The sequence below is a fragment of the Balaenoptera musculus genome, chromosome 16 (assembly GCF_009873245.2).
Source record: "Balaenoptera musculus isolate JJ_BM4_2016_0621 chromosome 16, mBalMus1.pri.v3, whole genome shotgun sequence".
In the NCBI taxonomy this organism is placed as follows: domain Eukaryota; kingdom Metazoa; phylum Chordata; class Mammalia; order Artiodactyla; family Balaenopteridae; genus Balaenoptera; species Balaenoptera musculus.
Window position 1 is genome coordinate 61,394,601 of NC_045800.1, and position 21,288 is coordinate 61,415,888.

Sequence of the window (21,288 nt, forward strand, 5' to 3'; positions counted from 1 at the left end):
TGATTTCTTTTTCTATAGGTATTTAAAGCTGTAAGTTTCCCTTTAAGCACCACTTTAGTTATGTCTTATAAATTTTGATATTCTGCTTTTCCATTTTCATTCAATTGAAAATATTTTCTAACTTCCCTTGTAGATTGTTCTTTAACCCATCAGTTATTTAAAAGAACAGTGTTTAATTTTCAAATACTTGGGAATATCCCAAATTTATATCCATTGTTGATTTCTAACTTAATTCCAACATGGTTGGAGAACATACCTAGTACAATTTCAATCCTTTTAGATTTATGAGACTTGTTTTTTGTATGCTTGAAGATTATATATTCTGCTGTCATTGGATAGAATCAATTAGGTCAAGTTGGTTGATAGCACTGTTCAAGTCTTCAATATCCTTGCTGATCTTCTGTTTAGTTGTTCTATCAAGTATTGAGAGTGGAGTATTGAAGTCTCCAGCTACAACTGTTGTTTCCCATTTCTCTTTTAAATTCTGTTGTTTTGCTTCATATGCTTTAAGGCTTCCTTGTTAGATGTGTATACATTTATAACTACTTTATTTTCCTAAAGAATTGGCCTTTTTATCATTATGGAGATGTCCTTTTGTTTCTAGTAGTATTTTATGTCTTAAAGTTTACTTTGTGTTCAAATTCAAGCAGGTTTTATGGCTGCCTTGGCTCTTAATTTCTGTGCCCTCTCATCTCCTTTGCATTTGTGTGCTGACTCATAGTCAGCCATTTGTGTGTGCATAGTTTGGGCCCTCTCTGGTCTCTCCTGCATGGATATGTGGAGAGTTTATTAGGGCCTCCTATGACTTATTTCCCAGACCTCCTTAATAAATTTCTGGATAGTCTGCCAATCCATTTTTTGCCCCAGCTAGTATTGAAACCTCAGACTATCTGAGCCACTGTTTTTCCTTGTTCATATGCTACCGAATGTGCTACTGTTGTTGAAAATGCTATTGAACTTAGAGTTCATCCAAGTTCCATTCCAAATCTATTGAGCCCTCTCTGGTGGTGAAGCTGCTAGTTTTCACAGTTTGTCCCTTTAAAGTTGAACAGACTCTTATTGTTCCTAACTCAAAGTTCTATTGATTTTCATGAATAACTGCTACTCCATTTGCTGTGTACCTTTAGTCAATTTTCAGAATCCTGAAATGATTGCTTTAGACAATTATATCCAGTTTATTGTTGCTTTTGGGGAAGATTTGTCAAGCTACTCACTCTGCCACACTATTTAGAAGTCCCACCTCATAATTTTCTTTTATTATATTGTCTTTGTCAGGTTTTGGCATCAATATTATGCTGACCTGTAAAATGAATGAAAATGCTCCTGGTTTTGGGAAAAGTTTGTGTGACTGTTATTTCTTCCACAAATGTGTGTTCTTCCACCTGAGCCTAGAGCTTTCTCTGTGAGAGTTGCTTGATTTAGTTTAAGAGTTTTACAACTATTCAGATTTTTGAGGAATTTGTCCATTTCATCTAAGTTATGGAATTTATTGGCATAAAATTGTGTATATTATTCTGTTAATATTCTTTTAATGTCTGTAGAATTTGTAGTGACATCTCTTTCATTCCTGATATTTGTAATTTGCGTTTTATTGCTTTTTCTTGACTAGTATCACTAGAGGGCTTATTAATTATTAATCTTTCCAAAGAATCAACTCTTGGACTTGTTCATTTTCTCTTTTATTTACCTATTTTCTATATCATTGATTTTGCTTTTAATTATTTCTTTCATTCTACTTTGGGTTTAATTTACTCTTCTTTCCTAGCATCTTAAGGTAGAAACTTAGGTTACTCATTTTAAAGCTTTCTTCTTTTTCTAAAATAGGCATTTAAAGGTATAAATGTCTTTATAAGAACTACTTCAGCTGCATCCGTGAATCTGGATATTTTGTGGTTTTACTATCATGTAGTTCAAAATACCCTCTAATTTTCCTCGTAACTTAATATTTAGAACAGTGTTGTTTAATTTCCAAATATTTGGGGATTTTTCCAGGTATTTTATTGTTATTGATTTCTAACTTAATTCTATTGTTACCAGAGAGCATAATCTTTCAGATTTAATCTTTTGAACAATATTGATATATTTTATGGCCCACCATACAGTCTGTCCTTGTCAGCATTCCATATGTTCTTGAGAAGGATATGTACTCTGCATTTGTTGGGTGTAGCATCAGATCTTTTATGTTTTTACTGATTTTCTAATTGTTTTATTAATAACTAAAATCTCTAACAATAATTGTGGATTCACCTAGTCCTCTCTTTAGTTTCATCAGTTTTTCTTCATACATTTTGAAACTCAATTAGGTGCTTACTTATTTAGCATTGTTACATCTTCCTGGTATACGGTGTTATGGACTGAATTGTGTCCTCCTCAAATTCATATGTTGAAGCCCTAATCTGCAACATGATTCTATTTGGAGATAAAGCCTTTAAGTCGGAAATCAAGGTAAAATGAGGCCATAAGGGTGGAGCACTAATCTGATAGGATTAGTGTTCTTATAAGAAGAGGAAGAGACACCAGAGATCTCTCTACCTGTGCCTGTGCCCAGGAGAAAGGTCATGTGAGGACACAGTAAGCCAGGAAGAGTGGCCTCAATCTGTCGATGGACACTTAGGTTGCTTCCATGTCCTGGCTATTGTAAATACTGCTGCAATGAACATTGTGGTACATGACTCTTTTTGAATTATGGTTTGCTCAGGGTATATGCCCGGTAGTGGGATTGCTGGGTCATATGGTAATTCTATTTTTAGTTTTTTTAAGGAACCTCCATACTGTTCTCCATAGTGGCTGTATCAGTTTACATTCCCACCAACACTGCAAGAGGGTTCCCTTTTCTCCACACCCTCTCCAGCATTTATTGTTTATAGATTTTTTGATGACGGCCATTCTGACCATTGTGAGGTGATACCTCATTGTGGTTTTGATTTGCATTTCTCTAATGATTAGTGATGTTGAGCATCCTTTCATGTGTTTGTTGGCAATCTGTATATCTTCTTTGGAGAAATGTCTGTTTAGGTCTTCTGCCCATTTTTTAATTGGGTTGTTTGTTTTTTTGATATTGAGCTGCATGAGCTGCTTGTATATTTTGGAGATTAATCCTTTGTCAGTTGCTTCGTTTGCAAATATTTTCTCCCATTCTGAGAGTTGTCTTTTCATCTTGTTTATGGTTTCCCTTGCTATGCAAAAGCTTTGAAGTTTCATTAGGTCCCATTTGTTTTTGTTTTTATTTCCATTACTCTAGGCGGTGGATCAAAAAAGATCTTGCTGTGATTTACGTCAAAGAGTGTTCTTCCTATGTTTTCCTCTAAGAGTTTTATAGTGTCCAGTCTTATATTTAGGTCTTTAATCCATTTTGAGTTTATTTTTGTGTATGGTGTTAGGGAGTATTCTAATTTCATTCTTTTACATGTAGCTGTCCAGTTTTCCCAGCACCACTTATTGAAGAGGCTGTCTTTTCTTCATTGTATATTCTTGCCTCCTTTATCAAAAATAAGGTGACCATATGTGCGTGGGTTTATCTCTGGGCTTTCTATCCTGTTCCATTGATCTATATTTCTGTTTTTGTGCCAGTACCATACTGTCTTGATTACTGTAGCTTTGTAGTATAGTCTGAAGTCAAGAAGCCTGATTCCTCCAGCTCCGTTTTTCTTTCTCAAGATTGCTTTGGCTATTCGGGGTCTTTTGTGTTTCCATACAAATTGTGAAATATTTTGTTCTAGTTCTGTGAAAAATGCCATTGGTAGTTTGATAGGGATTGCATTGAATCTGTAGATTGCTTTGGGTAGTATAGTCATTTTCACAATGTTGATTCTTCCAATCCAAGAACATGGTATATTTCTCCATCTGTTTATGTCATCTTTGATTTCTTTCATCAGTGTTTTATAGTTTTCTGAGTACAAGTCTTTTGCTTCCTTAGGTACGTTTATTCCTAGGTATTTTATTCTTTTTGTTGCAGTGGTAAATGGGATTGTTTCCTTAGTTTCTCTTTCTGATTTTTCGTCATTAGTGTATAGGAATGCAAGCATTTTTTTTTAACAGTTTTTTTTTTTGGCTGCATGGCATATAGGATCTTAGTTCCCTGACCAAGGATCGAACCCGTGCCCCCTGCAGTGGAAGTGTGGAGCATTAACCACTGGACTGCCAGGGATGTCCCCAAACTACCTTTTTTTTTTTGGGCTGCGCTGGGTCTTCATTGCTGCGTGTGGGCTTTTCTCTAGTTGTGGCGAGCGGGGGCTACTCTTCCTTGTGGTGCGTGGTCTTCTTGTTGCGGTGGCTTCTTTTGTTGTGGAGCACAGGCTCTAGGTGCACAGGCTTCAGTAGTTTCAGCACGCAGGCTCAGTAGTTGTGGGTAGCAGCTCTAGAGCACAGGCTCAGTAGTTGTGGCGCATGGGCTTAGTTGCTCCGCAGCATATGGGATCTTCCCAGACCAGGGCTCGAACCTATGTCCCCTGCATTGGCAGGAGGATTCTTAACCACTGTGCCACCAGGGAAGCCCCCAAACTGCCTTTTTATCCCTAAAAAATATTCCTCTTTCCTAGTAATCAACTCTGTCTTGACGTTTATTTTGTCTCATATTAATATAAGCCTATTGTGTGCACAGTATAACTTTCTCTGTCCTTTTAATTTCAATCTATTTGTGTCTTTATATTTAGAGTTCATCTCTTCCGTACAGTATATAGTTGAGTCTTTTTTTTATTAGTCCATTCTGTGTTTTATCCATTCCATTTTTTTGTTTTAATTATTGACATAGTTGGGTTGTAATCTACCATCTTGCTGTTTCTTTTCCATTTGTCCCTTTTTTGGGGGGGGGATCCTTTCTTGTTCTTTTCCTTTCCTGTCTTATTCTAGGTTAATCAAATATTTGTTAGTATTCCATTTTATTTCCCCTATTGGCATCTTAGCTTATTCTTCTTATAATTTTTTAATGCTTGCTCTAGGGCTAACAATGTGCATTCTTTTTTTTTTTTTTTTTTAGAAATTCACATTCTTATTGATTGATTGATTGATTGATTGCTGTGTTGGGTCTTCGTTTCTGTGCGAGGGCTTTCTCCAGTTGTGGCAAGTGGGGACCACTCTTCATCGCGTTGCGCGGGCCTCTCACTATCACGGCCTCTCTCGTTGCGGAGCACAGGCTCCAGACGCGCAGGCTCAGTAATTTGTGGCTCACGGGCCCAGTTGCTCCGCGGCATGCGGGATCTTCCCAGACCAGGGCTCGAACCCGTGTCCCCTGCATTGGCAGGCAGATTCTCAACCACTGCGCCACCAGGGAAGCCCACAATGTGCATTCTTAACCTATCAAAGTCTAGTTAGTCAATATTTTACCACTTCATACCTCCCTCTTCATACTTTCCACTTGCCTTGATACCTGACACTTCACAAATGTAATATTCTTATAACAGTATAATTCCATTTATAGTCACCCATTCTTTGAGCTATATTTGTCTCATCTTTTACTTCTACAAATATAAACTCTGTCTTGCACATGTTTTGCTTTATTCAGTCAGTTATCCTTTAAAGAAATCACTAAAAAATATAGACTTTTGTATTTACCCACCTATTTACCTTTTGGTGTTCTTTTTTTTTTTTTTAATTAATTAATTTATTTATTTATTTATTTTCGGCTGCATTGGGTCTTTGCTGCTGTGCGCAGGCTCTTTTCTAGTTGTGGTGAGCGGGGGCTACTCTTTTTTTTTTTTTTTTAATGTCTGAAACATTTATATTAACATATTTCCATACAAATAACCCAATGAAAGTTTAGTATTAGTTGTTTTGTTTGTTTGTTTTTTTATACTGCAAGTTCTTACTAGGCATCAATTTTATACACATCAGTGTATACATGTCAATCCCAATCGCCCAATTCAGCACACCACCATCCCCACCCCACCGCAGTTTTCCCCCCTTGGTGTCCATATGTCCATTCTCTACATCTGTGTCTCAACTTCTGCCCTGCAAACCGGCTCATCTGTACCATTTTTCTAGGTTCCACATACATGCATTAATATACGATATTTGTTTTTCTCTTTCTGACTTACTTCACTCTGTATGACAGTCTCTAGATCCATCCACTTCTCAACAAATGACTCAATTTCGTTCCTTTTTATGGCTGAGTAATATTCCATTGTATATATGTACCACAACTTCTTTATCCATTCGTCTGTTGATGGGCATTTAGGTTGCTTCCATGTCCTGGCTATTGTAAATAGTGCTGCAATGAACATTCGGGTGCATGTGTCTTTTTGAATTACGGTTTTCTCTGGGTATATGCCCAGTAGTGGGATTGCTGGGTCATATGGTAATTCTATTTTTAGTTTTTTAAGGAACCTCCATATTGTTCTCCATAGTGGCTGTATCAATTTACATTCCCACCAACAGTGCAAGAGGGTTCCCTTTTCTCCACACCCTCTCCAGCATTTGTTGTTTGTAGATTTTCTGATGATGCCCATTCTAACAGGAGTGAGGTGATACCTCATTGTAGTTTTGATTTGCATTTCTCTAATAATTAGTGATGATGAGCATCTTTTCATGTGCTTCGTGGCCGTCTGTATGTCTTCTTTGGAGAAATGTCTATTTAGGTCTTCTGCCCATTTTTGGATTGGGGTGTTTCTTTCTTTAATATTGAGCTGAATGAGCTGTTCATATATTTTGGAGATTAATCCTTTGTCCGTTGATTCGTTTGCAAATATTTTCTCCCATTCTGAGGGTTGTCTTTTCGTCTTGTTTATGGTTTCCTTTGCTGTGCAAAAGCTTTGAAGTTTCATTAGGTCCCATTTGTTTTTGTTTTTATTTCCATTACTCTAGGCGGTGGATCAAAAAAGATCTTGCTGTGATTTACGTCAAAGAGTGTTCTTCCTATGTTTTCCTCTAAGAGTTTTATAGTGTCCAGTCTTATATTTAGGTCTTTAATCCATTTTGAGTTTATTTTTGTGTATGGTGTTAGGGAGTATTCTAATTTCATTCTTTTACATGTAGCTGTCCAGTTTTCCCAGCACCACTTATTGAAGAGACTGTCTTTTCTCCATTGTATATCTTTGCCTCCTTTGTCATAGATTAGTTGACCATAGGTGCGTGGGTTAATCTCTGGGCTTTCTATCTTGTTCCATTGATCTATGTTTCTGTTTTTGTGCCAGTACCATATTGTCTTGATTACTGTAGCTTTGTAGTATAGTCTGAAGTCAGGGAGTCTGATTCCTCCAGCTCCGTTTTTTTCCCTCAAGACTGCTTTGGCTATTCGGGGTCTTTTGTGTCTCCATACAAATTTTAAGATGATTTGTTCTAGCTCCGTAAAAAATGCCATTGGTAATTTGATAGGGATTGCATTGAATCTGTAGATTGCTTTGGGTAGTATACTCATTTTCACAATGTTGATTCTTCCAATCCAAGAACATGGTATATCTCTCCATCTGTTGGTATCATCTTTAATTTCTTTCATCAGTGTCTTATAGTTTTCTGCATACAGGTCTTTTGTCTCCCTAGGTAGGTTTATTCCTAGGTATTTTATTCTTTTTGTTGCAGTGGTAAATGGGAGTGTTTCCATAATTTCTCTTTCAGATTTTTCATCATTAGTGTATAGGAATGCAAGAGATTTCTGTGCATTAATTTTGTATCCTGCAACTTTACCATATTCATTAATTAGCTCTAGCAGTTTTCTGGTCGCAGTTTTAGTTTTAGTTTACTCTTCATTGTGGTGTGCAGACTTCTCATTGCGTTGGCTTCTCTTGTTAAGGAGCACGAGCTCTAGGTGCGAGGGCTTCAGTAGTTGTGGCACGAGGGCTCAGTAGTTGTGGCACGAAGGCTCAGTAGTTGTGGCTCATGGGCTCTAGAGCGCAGGCTCAGTAGTTGTGGCGCACGGGCTTAGTTGCTCCGTGGCATGTGGGATCTTCCCAGACCAGGGCTCGAACCCGTGTCCTCTGCATTGGCAGGCGGATTATTAACCACTGTGCCACCAGGGAAGTCCCCCTTCTGGTGTTCTTTATCTCCCTGTGTCCTAAAGATTCCAACTGCTTCATGTGCCCTGAACTCTGATCTCTGTTACTCAGCAAAATGGGACCACTGTGCTTTGTTTGGACTCTATCTTACAATTCCATAGTCAGAAAATTATTCCCAGGCAGGGAGCCAGGGTAAACAGGGGCCTGCCTACCTTATGAGTTTCTTTTCTCTCAGGGATTATAGATAATGTGCTGCCTGTTAACCAATGCCTCAAGAGACAGTCAGCATGGAGTTTCAAAGCCAAAACAGAATAAGGAAGGCATCAACCTGGGAAGGCAGCCTGTTATAAGATATTGGAACCTAAGCACAGTAAAGAGGGCGTCTGTGTAGGAAGACAGCCTGTTGTATGGTAGGAGCCTAAGAGAGGCAAAGAGAACATCTAAGCAGTTTTTCTGACCCTGAGCAGTGTGAGAGGGGTGTTCTAATTACTTTGGCAGTGTACCAGATTACTCCAAACCTGAATGGCTCAAAATAGCAATAATCATGTATTATCTTTCCAGGTTTACATGTGTCTGGAATTTACATAGCTCACAGCAGGAATGGTTTGTCTCTTCTCCACAACATCTGGGATATCAGTTGAAAAGCTCAAAGGCTTAGAGCTGAAAGCATCTGAGTGCTCATTCACTCAGATATCTGGCAATTGATGCTGGCTTTCAGCTGGGGGCTTCAGTTTCTCTCTACATGGGCTTTTCCGTGTGGTTTGAACTTCCTCACAACATAGTGGCTGAATTCCAAGGTCAAGCATCCAGAGAGAGAGAAACAGAAAGAGCCAGGCAGAAGCTGTGTTGCTTTCTAACCTAAAAAATCATGCAGCATCACTTTCACTGCATTCTACTGATTAAGGCAGTTAAATAGTCCATTCAGGTTCAAGGGGAAAGAACGTAGAGTCTATCTCTTCAGTGGAGGAATACCAGTATCTTGTAATAAGGGCATGTCAGATGGGATATATATTGGCATGACTTTTGAAAATATAATCTGCCACAGTGGGTGTTTGCCTGGGGAGCAGGTTGTTGCAGGGTGATGGAGCACAAGTGAGATGAGGAGGATGTCCTTGCGGGAGAGCAGCCAGCTTATAATGTTGGAACCACAATGGAGAGAAGAAAGTTACCATGTGGGGAGTCGGCAGCCCCACACAGGGTGATAGCCCAAGCAGCCTGAGGAAGGTGCCTATTCGGAGGCGAGGACAACATTGGGTGTCTGACTCTGAGTGGGATGAGGAGATCATTCATTGGGTGGGAGAGTGCAAGGGGCAGTGACTCAGCACAGGGTGTTGAAACATATGCGGAGTGAGAAGAGCATTTGCAGAGGTTAGGAGGCAGTGGATTAGTAGGAAACTGGTTATGTTTAGGGGGACTAATCAAATAAGTAAATATATTAAGAATAACGGAAGCCACGTTTATCACTGTCAGAGAAAGAAGTTACAAATTTAGAAAAGGAAAAAACTAGAATGAACCTTGTCATTTCACAGTGGGATAGGAGATAGGAGGAGTACTTATATTCCCTAGTTCTGTCCACTGGGAGGGTTTGGGAATCAGTGACACCTAAAAAGCAATGAGCACGCTTAGCACCCAAATCTTTGTTTCTAAACATGGCATAAAAGGAACAAGGGCTTCTTAGAGAATTGGCTGATTCCAGGGTTGGGGCAAAGAAAGTACAAAATAAGCCTGGATATCTTGTGCCAGAAAGTAAGGAAATACTCAAAGAAGGACGGGAACATGTCAAAATGGCACAGAAGCAGCTTGAAGGGAATTCTGCGGGCCAAATCTGGGACAATTGGAACTTCAAGATAAATAATGATAATGATGTATTATATATTACAACTAACTGAACAAAATAGGAATCCTTGAGTCTACACTGATGTAAATCATAAATTGAAAGTCTGAGGAGCAACAGGATAGTAGCTATACATAACTTCAATGTACCGCCCCGTAAAATACTTTTTTTTAAAAATATCTTTATTGGAGTATAATTGCTTTACAATGGTGTGTTAGTTTCTGCTTTATAACAAAGTGAATCAGCTATACGTATACATATATCCCCAATAAAATACTTTCAAATGCAAAGGAAAGTCACCTTAATTAAGTGATCAAAGTGAACAACATCAATAATGTGACAAATGGAATTATGTGCCACCTAATAGAATGCAATGAGAAAAACAAGTTCATTTCTGTCATATCATAGACTCAAGAACTGTTCCAGATTGAGGGAGACTAAAGAGACTTGACAATGTGATATAAACTTTTGCTATAAAGGATATCATTGGGACAACTAGTGAAACTTTAATGGGATCTATGGATTAGATGGTAGCAATATATCAGTGTTAATTTCCTGAATTTGATGCTTGCCCTCTAGTAATGTAGTGTGTCCTTGCTTGAAGGAAATACACACTAAAATATTTGGTGCAAAGGAGTATCATGCCAGTAACTTACTCTCACACCATTCAGGAAAAAAACAGTTGGCCTCCATATTCATGGGTTTGTAAATGTAAAACACATTTATATTGTATTAGGTATTATAAGCAATCTAGAAAGGATTTAAAGTGTACAGAAGGATATGCGTACATAATATGCAAATACTGCACCATTTTATATGAGACTTGAGCATCTGTGGAGTTTGGTATCCACGGGAGGTACTGGAACCAATCCCTCACGGATACCAAGGGATGACTGTTCTTTTTACTAATAACTTTTCTGTAAGTTTGAGGTTGTTTCCAAGTTATTAAGAAAACACAATGTGCAGTAATTGCAACTTTGATCACAAAACTTGAATTTGATTAATTAAGACACAATCCATTACTAATAATGGATTTCAAAGGAATTACCTACTCTGACATACATGTGAAATCTGCAATGAAATGTTTGTGTAATACAAGGAAAATATCAACATTATTTATATACTAACCAGGAACCTTGAAAACAATCACAATTATAGCTATAAGTTTCAAAGAGAAATGTATTCTTCAAAATATTAAACATAGAGTTTTTATATGGCCTAGAAATTCCACTCCTGGGTGTATACCTAAGAATATTCAAAACATGTCCACAGAAAAACTTGTACACAAGTGTTCACAGTAGCATTATTCATAATAGCAAAAAAGTGAAACAATCCAAATGTCCATCATCTGATGAATAAACAAAATTGGTATATCCATGCAATGAAATTATATTCATTAATAAAAAAGAAGTACTGACACATGCTATAACATGGATAAAATCTGAACACATGCTAGGTGAAATAAGCCAGACACAATAGGTGATATACTGTATGATTCATTTATATGAAATATCAGAATAGGCAAATCCATACAGACAGAAAGCAGATTAGTGGTTGCCAGGGGCTGGGTGGAGAGAGAAATGGAGAGTAATTGCTAATGGAGACAGGGTTTCTTTTTGGGGTGATGAAAATGATAGGATAGTTGCACAACTCTGTGAATATACTGCAAATCACTTAATTGTTCACTTTAAAAGAGTGAATTTCATGTATGTGACTATCACAGTAAAAAAAAGTAAAAATAATAAATCCAGTGAAAGTCTAATCTAGTATTAAACAGATGAGAAATCTATTAAAACATTTAAATGAAATATCAAAAGTTAAACACATGACAAAGAATATAAATTTCTGCCAGAAGCCAACATTAGCCTAGAACTCAGTTCCCTTAAAAAACATGAACTCTGGGACTTCCCTGGTGGTGCAGTGGTTAAGAATCCGCCTGCCAATGCAGGGGACACGGGTTCGAACCCCGGTCCGGGAGGATCCCGCATGCTGCGAAGCAACTAAGCCCGTGCGCCACAACTACTGAGCCTGTGCTCTAGAGCCCGCGGGCCACAACTACTGAGCCCATATGCCACAACTACGGAAGCCCGCACACCTAGAGCCCATGCTCCACAACAAGAGAAACCACTGCAATGAGGAGCTCACACACCACAACGAAGAGTAGCCCCCGCTCGTCGCAACTAGAGAAAGCCCACACACAGCAACGAAGACCCAACACAGCCAAAAATAAATGAATTAATTTAAAAAAAAACAAAACAAAACATGAACTCTACACCTATATACCAGCAACAAATAGATTTAAAATATGATTTTTAATATACCATGCAAGGTACCTAGGAATAAATCTTCAACAAATGTATATTACTTTTATGGATAAAATTATAAAAATGTATTAAAAGACATTAAAGAAATGGATATTAAATGGAAAGATTTATATATCAAATTCATGATTAGGAAAACTCACTATTATAAAGATAGCAGTCCTCCCCAAATTGACCTATGCAATTTAATAATCAGATTCTAACATACATAAAAAAGATTGGCCAAGACAATTATCAATAATGTAGTAAGACTTCCCTATCACATATTATAGATTATTATAAAGCTATAGTTTAACTAAAACCAGTTGTATTAGCATGAGTTTAGAATAGAACAGTTTAGAGAGCCCAGGAACAGACCATTTCATATTTTAAAACTTAATCTATAACAGAGGTAACATAGCAAATCAATGGAGAAAGGATGCAACAGTACTTTCCGGAAATAATGCTACCTTTTATGGAAGAAGTTGGAAATATATATGTGCATTTATTAGTGATCACAATGACTAGAGGTTGCTACAGGTATTTAATAGGCAGGGATCATTAATACTAAACATCCTGCTATACATGGGACATTGCTGTAAAACAGCCATATCCAAAATGCCAAAAATGCCCTTGCTTAGAAATCCTGAACTAGTCAGTAAATGGTGCTGAAACAATTCATTATCCATATGGAAAAATTAAAATTATGTTCCTGCTATATACCATATACAAAAAACTATTCCGGGGGATTAAAGACCTAAGTGTGGGAATTGTGAAAGTTACAAAAGCCACATACCAGGAAAAGATATTTGCAATACATTTAACAAAGAATGAGTGTATCAGTGATTAATTGCATTTACTTACTACTAACAAAAACAACAGTGACTTAAACAAGATAAAAGTTTAATTTTTTCTCTGAAAAAAAATTAAATCTAGGGGTAGGCATTAAAAGCTGATGTGGTGCCTCCATGGATATCAAGGACTCAGTTTCTTCTATCATTTCCATCCTCAGTGATGCTTTATGGTCCAAGATGGCTGCTTTACCTTTAGCCATAGTTCCATGTTCCAGGCAGGAATTAGGAATTTTCCAGAATTTTTTCTGGAAAAAGTGGCATTCCAGAAAGCCCCATCTCCTGACTTATTGTACAATTCATTAGCTACCTCTACCTGTAACAGAGGTTGGTAAATAAATTTTCAACTGGGTACAATACCAAAAGTTCTATAGTTGTACAGGGAGAGTGGACATTATATAACTATTTAGAACAGGGGTCAGCAAACTATGACCAGTGGGACAAATCCAGCCCACAGCCTATTTTGTAAATAAAATTTGTTGGAACACTGTCATGCCCATCTATTTATGCACTGCTTATGGCTGCCTTCTCAGTGAGAGTTGAGGGTCCTGACAGAGTCTGCAGAGCCTGAAATATTTACTCTCTAGTCTTTTACAGAAAAAGTACACCCACCACCCCTAACTTAAAAGACAAAGAGGTACTTCCCTGGTGAGCAGGGGTTAAGAATCCGCCTGCCAATGTAGGCGACACAGGTTTGAGCCCTGGTCCGGGAAGATCCCACATGCCATGGAGCAACTAAGCCTGTGCGCCACAACTACTGAGCCTGCGCTCTAGAGCCCACAAGCCACAACTACTGAGCCCTCATGCCACAACTACTGAAGCCTGCACGCCTAGAGGCCGTGCTCCACAACAAGAGAAGCCACTGCAATGAGAAGCCTGCGGACCGCAACGAAGAGTAGCCCCCACTCACTGCAACTAGAGGAAGCCCGCGCACAGCAACGAAGACCCAACACAGCCAAAATATAAATAAATAAAAAATAAGTTAAAATAAATAAATTTTAAAATAAAGACAAAGAACTCCTACTAATTAATATGAAAATGATAAACAAATAAAAAAATAAATGAGTATGAAATATTAATAGGCAATTCACAGACTATAAATATGTGCAACATCATGTATGAACTTTCCAAACAGTTCTGGGCAAAAGAAGCCAGATATAAAAAATACATACTGTAGGATTCCATTTATATGAAGGGCAAGAACAAGTAAACCTGGTGATAGAGGTCAGAATAGTGGTTATCTTTGGGGTTGGGAGAGGGCATCTAGGAGCCTTGTGGGATGCTGATTGTCTATATCTTGATCTGTGTACTGTTTTCATACATACACACATACACACACACACACACGCATGCACACCCAATATGTAAGTTATGCAGTTTTCTGTAAGTTGTGCAACTTTTCTAATCAACCCCATTGCTTCAGATACCTTTAAATTAAAAAACTGTAAGTCTGGCAAAGATGAAAATGTTTGATAATTCACTGTTTTGGTCAAGAGTGTAAGAAAATAGGCCCTTTCATATGTTCCTGGTGAGATTGCAGATTGTAATAACTTTTACAGAGGTCAATTTGGTAACAACTTTCAAAATTACAAAAGTATGTATCTTTTGAGCAGCATTCCACCTCTAGAAATTTATCCTCAGATATGTTCATGTATATGTAAAATAATATATGTACAGGGTCATAAATGCAGCACTTTTTTGTAATAGCAATGGCTATGCAGCCATCAAAGAACAAAGCAGTTAGTTTTTTAATAATATATATATTTGAATATACTATAATATAATATACATAATATACTATACTATAATGTAATATATTCTTCAAAATATATTGATAGTGTTAAGTGGAAAAACAAATAGCCCTGGATAGAGTGTATAATGACAAGCTTTATGTAAAAATTAAAATGTACAAAGTTAGCAAAGGAATCAATTAAATTTGTAAATAGAGAATCCCTGTCTGGTTCCTTGCTGTAACTGAAATAGCTTTAGTGTTTTGCCATTTAAACTGATATTCAACTGGCAAATAGTCATTATCAAGTTTCAAGGGTTTCCTTCCCTATCTAATTGAGAATTTTTATAAGGAATGGTTTTTGAATTTTATCAAGTATCTTTTTAACATCTATTGGCTTGATCATATTTTTTCCTTTAATTCACTGATGTTAAACATATTAATACATTTACAGATATTGACCCATCTTTGTATTCCTAGAATAAACCTTATTTGATTATTTAAAAAAATATCAATCCAAAGTACATAAAACTAAAATAGAATAGAACTGGGTTAGATATTTTTATGACTGTTGACTATAAAACTTTAAATAATAGATATAATTAGAATAAAAAAGGAAAGTCTTCCTTCACATCATTATAATAACTTTGTTAATTTTAAAACAATATTTTAAAAGAAATAAACCTAAGAATATAAACGCCAGCATGATTATAAATATATTTGGCAAAGTAGTAGGCCATTAGTTAAATTGGGGGGAAAACTGTATTCCTATATACCAGTGATAACTCAAAAACACCTAAGTTCAAAAGCAAGGAAAATGTATAATTAAATACTAAGTTCAATTTTAATATCAGTTGTATCTTACAACAAGAGATTTACTCAAAATAAATAATGAAATGATAAAGCGGATTAAATTAAAGGAAGATCTAAGTAAACTATATTTCTAGGTAGAATACTAAGTTCAGTTAAGGTACAAAATGACTGAAATGTGTTTATAAAGTGATTAGTACAGCGCCTAGCATCTATTAAATATTCAATAAATTTTAGTTCTCCCTGCACCTAATTTAATATAATGTTATAATGCAATATCAATTAAATCCCTCATGAATATTTTATAAAATTTCATACAAGGGAAAATAAAATTTATCTGAAAGAGCAAAAAGGACACAAATACAATACATGTTTTTTAATGAACACTAATAGATTTTCCAAGATTTTTAAAATATCATGAAAACCCTATGATATTAAGTCAAATGTAGAAAAATGGTTCAAACAAAGTAGGTTCAACAGTAAAAGAACTTAATTATCCTCACACCATATACTATTCTAAAAGTCTGGTGAGTTAAAAAGTTAAACATGCAAAATTCTATTAAAAAGCTATGAAGAAGAATATTATAATATTCCATCTTTCTAAAGATAAAATCCTGACTAGTAAAGAAATTAAGGTCAAAAGTAAAATGGTTATATTTGAATTTTTAAAAAAAAATCTGTTACACAATAAATACCAAAAGGAAAGCAGGGAAATGGGAAACATTTGTATGACATTCATAACTTATAAAGAGATACTAATTACAATATAGAAACAACTGATGGAAATATATAGTCAGTACACTAAAACCTCACAATAAGTCATCAAATTAATTAAATCATTACGTAGGAATAAAATTTAAATTCTTTACCATGGCCTACAACGCCTTACAAGATCTAGTGCCGCCTACCTCTCCAGTCTCATTACCGCTTTCTCCCCTGGTACACCATCCTTCAACCACCCTGACCTTTTTCCAGTTCCAAGAACATACCAAACACTTTCCCTTGGAAACATGAAGATCTCTTCCTCCTTAGGGCCTTTGCAGATGCTGCTGGTTACCTGCTGGAAGCTCTTTTCCTCATTCTTCACGTGGTTAACTCTTCAGTCTTCAAGTCTCAGATCTACCCTACATGATAACCCTACCTAAAGTGAATCCCCCTTAGAGAGTTCGATTTCAGCTCCCTGTTGTCTTCCTTAGAGTACTTATCACCTTTTGTAGTTATTTTGTTCGTTTGCTTTTGTCAATCTCCCTCATTAGACTATTGAATCATGTTAAGTCTCATTCACCCCATATTCCCAAATACAGTGTCTGACAACAAATGCGCTCAATAAATATTTGTTGAATAAATAAAAACTGAAAACCCAAGTATCAGATAATAATGAAATTACTAAATTATGATATAATATATTAAAACAAGGAAATGCTATATAACTATATATAACTATTCAAACTGACAAGTATGGAAGTAGTAAAAGAAAATGTCTATATGAAATAATGGTGAATGAAGAAGCAGACTAGGATGCACATATATCGTACAACTATGTAAGGCAACTATATGTACATCCAAATTAAAATGACTAGAAAATAACTCATGGTGACAAAAAGGTTGTAACAATTAGCAGGCTTTTTGTAAAGAAAGCAGGTTGCTAACAATAACATTGTATAAAGTCAGTATTGTGGAAGAGTGCTTACAAAATAACAGTAAGTGAAAAAACAGAGCACAGTATTGTATGTACACCATGACTATAGCTAGGCCAAATTAAATATAGATTGAAAGAGGATACAGAAATAAAAATACCTATTGCATCAAGGTGAGAAACATGCATAAAATTTGTTTTTTAAATTTTCTTTTAAGGTTGTTGGTCTTTTAAAAATAATACTTATAATGGCAGATAGTCATGAATGAATAAATAAATAAATCTCATTATCTCAACACCCAATTAATAAATGAATAACATTTTAGGTAAATATCTTTAGTCTTTTTTTCTAGTATATATAAGCAAAAATAGCTGTAAAATAAAATTAGAACTACACTATACATATTATTTTTAACGTGCTTTTTTTCATTTAATAATATATCATAAACATCTTCCCAGTCTATATGGCTTAGTAATAAACTTTCAAAAACATTTTAAACAACAAGGTAATATTAGTGGAGAGACACACTAGTGGACTGAGCACAGCATAAGGAGTGGATCCAGGGCCCAGATCCATACCAACCTGCAAGTGTTTAAGCCATACACTAAGCATCTCTAAGGATCAACTACTACATCCATAAAACAGAGCAATACTGAAAGAGGGTGAAGCTGATGCTTCTTTACAGCTATTTTAAAGGGTAAATAAACAATGTAGGAGGGACTTCCCTGGTGGTCCAGTGGTTAAGACTTCGTGCTTCCACTGCAGGGGGCGCAGGTTCGATCCCTGGATGGGGAACTAAGGTCCCACATGCCGCGCAGCACGGCCAAAAAAAATAAAATTAAATTAAAAATAAACAATGTAGGAGAGGGAAGGCATGAAATATACTGACCAAACTGACAAATGCTAACTCCCAGAACAGTCTCCCAAGCACTCCATCAGACCATTAACATAAAACTCACACCATATCCCCAGGAGAAGTCCGAGCTGCCTTCAGTAGAGATCCCTGTGCCTGTATAACTTGGAAAAGCAGACCTTGAATTCCCAGTGTCAGCTGATGTAAAAGGTGATTCTTGTGTGATGTCAGACTCACTAAATGCACAATTTGGAAGGAGAAGAGAAAACAGAAAAATTCTTATATTTCCTCAAGTTTCTGCAGCACTAACTACTCAGCAATCTATTAGGTGATAAGCATGTGTAGAAATATATCCACAGAGGCAAAAATAAATGAAGGACTTGAAATGTAAGCATCATAGTAAAGTCGGACCTAATTCCTACAGAATTGATGGCAGCCATTCTAAATAATTCTAGTCTTAGTTTACAATGAATACTTTAACATTCCACTTATAATATCTACCCTTGAGAACTAAAGACATTTCAGAAATGTCTAGGAATTCACCTAGAATAGTATGTGAACTTGTATGGCACTTTTAGTTTACCAAGCACTTTCACAGATATTAACCCCATTTTATCCTCACAACAACCTGGTGATGCAGAACTCAACCCCTTTTTTAAGACAAAGAATCTGAGATTTAGTACTAGGTGTTGAAACTAGGTTTTATGACTGTAATTTTTCTATGATACCACATTGCTTCTCAGAACCCTCTGTGAAGTTAACGTATCCTCTATTTCTTAAAATAATAACTGCAGCTAATATTTACTCAGCATTTACTGTATTTTATCTCATTTATATTCACAACACCCTTTAAGAGATACTATTACTAGGTAAGTAACTTGCCCAATATTATTCAGCTAACAGATGACAAAACCAGAATTAAAAATCAGATCTGTGTGGATTCCTCCTGAGTCTCTGCTTTTAACTACTTCATAATACTGCTTTTCAAAGGTTATAAAAATAAGTGTTTCCATTAGCTGTTCCAGAATGAAAGTTGAATGGTATTGAAAAAATGTGATAAAAATTCTTGTTTTGTTTCATTAGTACAAGGCTTGATACCAATCCTAAGGCAAAAAACCAAAACTTTTGCCATTATCAAGTGCAATAAGCAAACAAGTACACTTTTTGTTATTACCTTTGGGAACTTATGTCTTTTTCATGGGTGTCATTGGTAGAGGAAATTGCATCCAGCTGCTCTGGAAGGGGATGATGATTAAGAGCATGTTTTGTTATTCCTTTCCTGTGAAAGAGAAAAACAAAGTTATATTTCCTGTAAAGAAAAAATATATACTTTTCAGTAACTTGATCTACAAGTTAGTCGCCTACTTCTTGCTGTTCTAAAACTGCACTGTCCAATACAGTAGCCATTAATCACTAGCAGTTAAAATGTGGTCAGTTGGAAATGAGATGCACTTTAAGTGTAAAACACACAGGATTTCGAAGTCTTAGTACAACAAGAATGTACAATGTATCATTAATTATTTTATCTTGATTACATGTTAAAATGATAATATTCTGGATATATTTGGGTTAAACAAAATATATTCTTAAAATTAATTTCACTGCAAATTGAAAATATAATAAGGTATAACCACACACCTATTAGAACAGCTAAGATAAAATATGGTGATAACACTAAATGCAGATAAGGATATGGAGAAACTGGATTTCTCATACATTGCTGGTAGGAATATAAAATGGTGCAGCCACTCTGGAATAATTTCAGTTTCTTATAAAACTAAACACGTGTTTATCATGAGACCTAGCCATTGCACTCTTGGGCATTGATCCCAGAGAAATGAAAATTTATGTTCACAACAAAAACCTGTACACAAACGTTCACAGCAGCTTTATTTATAATTGAAAAAGTTTGGAACAACTGAAATGTTCTTTGACAGCTGAATAGTTAAACTTTGGTATATCTACACAATGGAATATGATTTAGCATAAAAAAGGAGTGAACTGATACATGCAACAACTTGGTTGGATTTCAAGGGCATCATACTTAGTGAAAAAAGCCAATCTCAAAAGGTTACATATACTATATGATTCCATTTATATTACATTCACAAATGATAAAACTATAGAGGTGGAGAAAAGATTAGTGGTTCCAGGGTATGGAGAAAGGAATGGATGTGACTGTAAAGGGATATATAAGGATGTTTCTTGGTGGTGATGGAACAGCTCTGTATCTCTATTGTACCAGTGGTTACATACATCTATAAATGAGACCAAATTGCATAGAACTATATATACATATATACAAAGGAGTGGATATAAAAATTGATGAAAACTGAATAAGGTTTATAGCCTAGTTAACAGTACTGTACCAATGTCTGTCTCCTGGCTTTGAAATTATATTATAGTTACGTAAGTTGTCATCATTGGGGGAATCTGGGTGAAGGGTTCATGGGACTATGTACTATTTTTGTAACTTCCTGTGAGTCCATAATTATTTCAAAATAAAGAGGTAAAAAAGTTAATTTCACCTGTTTCTACTATTTTTTTAATGTGACTACCTGAAAATTTTAAATTATATATGTGTTTTGTATTATATTTCTATAGGACAGTACTGTTCTAGAGAGTTCAACATGTGCATTAGAATAAACTATGGGGTCAATTATTATATGTTCCAGTCCTAATCATCTACAATAGACTTTCCTTCCCCACAAAATTCTGTAGTCAAATAACATGATAGGTTAAACAAAGTTACTCAGGTTTCTTTACAAGAGGTCTTCCCAGGGCTTTGAATATGCAAATGTATCTTATAAATCTAATACTCTTGTTTCACAGGAAAGGAAAGTGAGGCACAGAGGGATTAAGTAACCTGCTTAAGGTCATATGGCTAGTAAGTAATGGAGCCAGGATTCAAATCCAAGTAGTTTGTTTGAGGCTTCTCAGAGCAAATGAATAGTTTGAGATTTTAGTAAACTGTACCATTTTTGTATATAAAGATAAAGACCTAGTCAGCAGAGCTTGTACTTTAAATTATTTCTCAAATGGTGGGGCTGGATTTGTGTAGAGCTATTTGTACTTCTCTCATTCAATGATTTTACAACCAAAAGCTTGTCTTTGAGACAGTGGCAGGGATCAGAAATGTGGATTCCAGCTATGAAATAGAAACTTAAAACATATTTTAGTCTGTCAGAGAAATTTGGTTATGAAGTGACAATTAGATAATACCAAAGAAATATTAAATTTGGTCATAGCTTTGTGGTTACATAAGAAAATGTCTATAATTTTTAGAAATGCATAATGAAGTATATGGAGTGAAATGATAGTGTCTGGGGTTTTCCTTCCTTATTTCACA

General features: G+C 35.9%; 1 protein-coding gene across 4 annotated transcripts in view; it reads right to left on the reverse strand.

Moving 5' to 3' along the window:
* FAM149B1 (family with sequence similarity 149 member B1) overlaps window positions 1-21,288 on the reverse strand; it is a 64,515-nt gene that overhangs the window by 40,841 nt on the left and 2,386 nt on the right. For 3 of the 4 annotated variants that reach the window (XM_036828469.1, XM_036828470.1, XM_036828468.1), the window contains exons 2-3: window positions 19,114-19,218; window positions 18,046-18,175 (exon numbers count right to left, since the gene is read on the reverse strand). In XM_036828469.1, the coding sequence (XP_036684364.1) occupies window positions 18,046-18,175; window positions 19,114-19,218 (235 nt within the window). Of the gene's footprint in view, window positions 1-18,045; window positions 18,176-19,113; window positions 19,219-21,288 lie in introns of those variants that run through there. The other variant, XM_036828471.1, reaches the window with a different exon arrangement.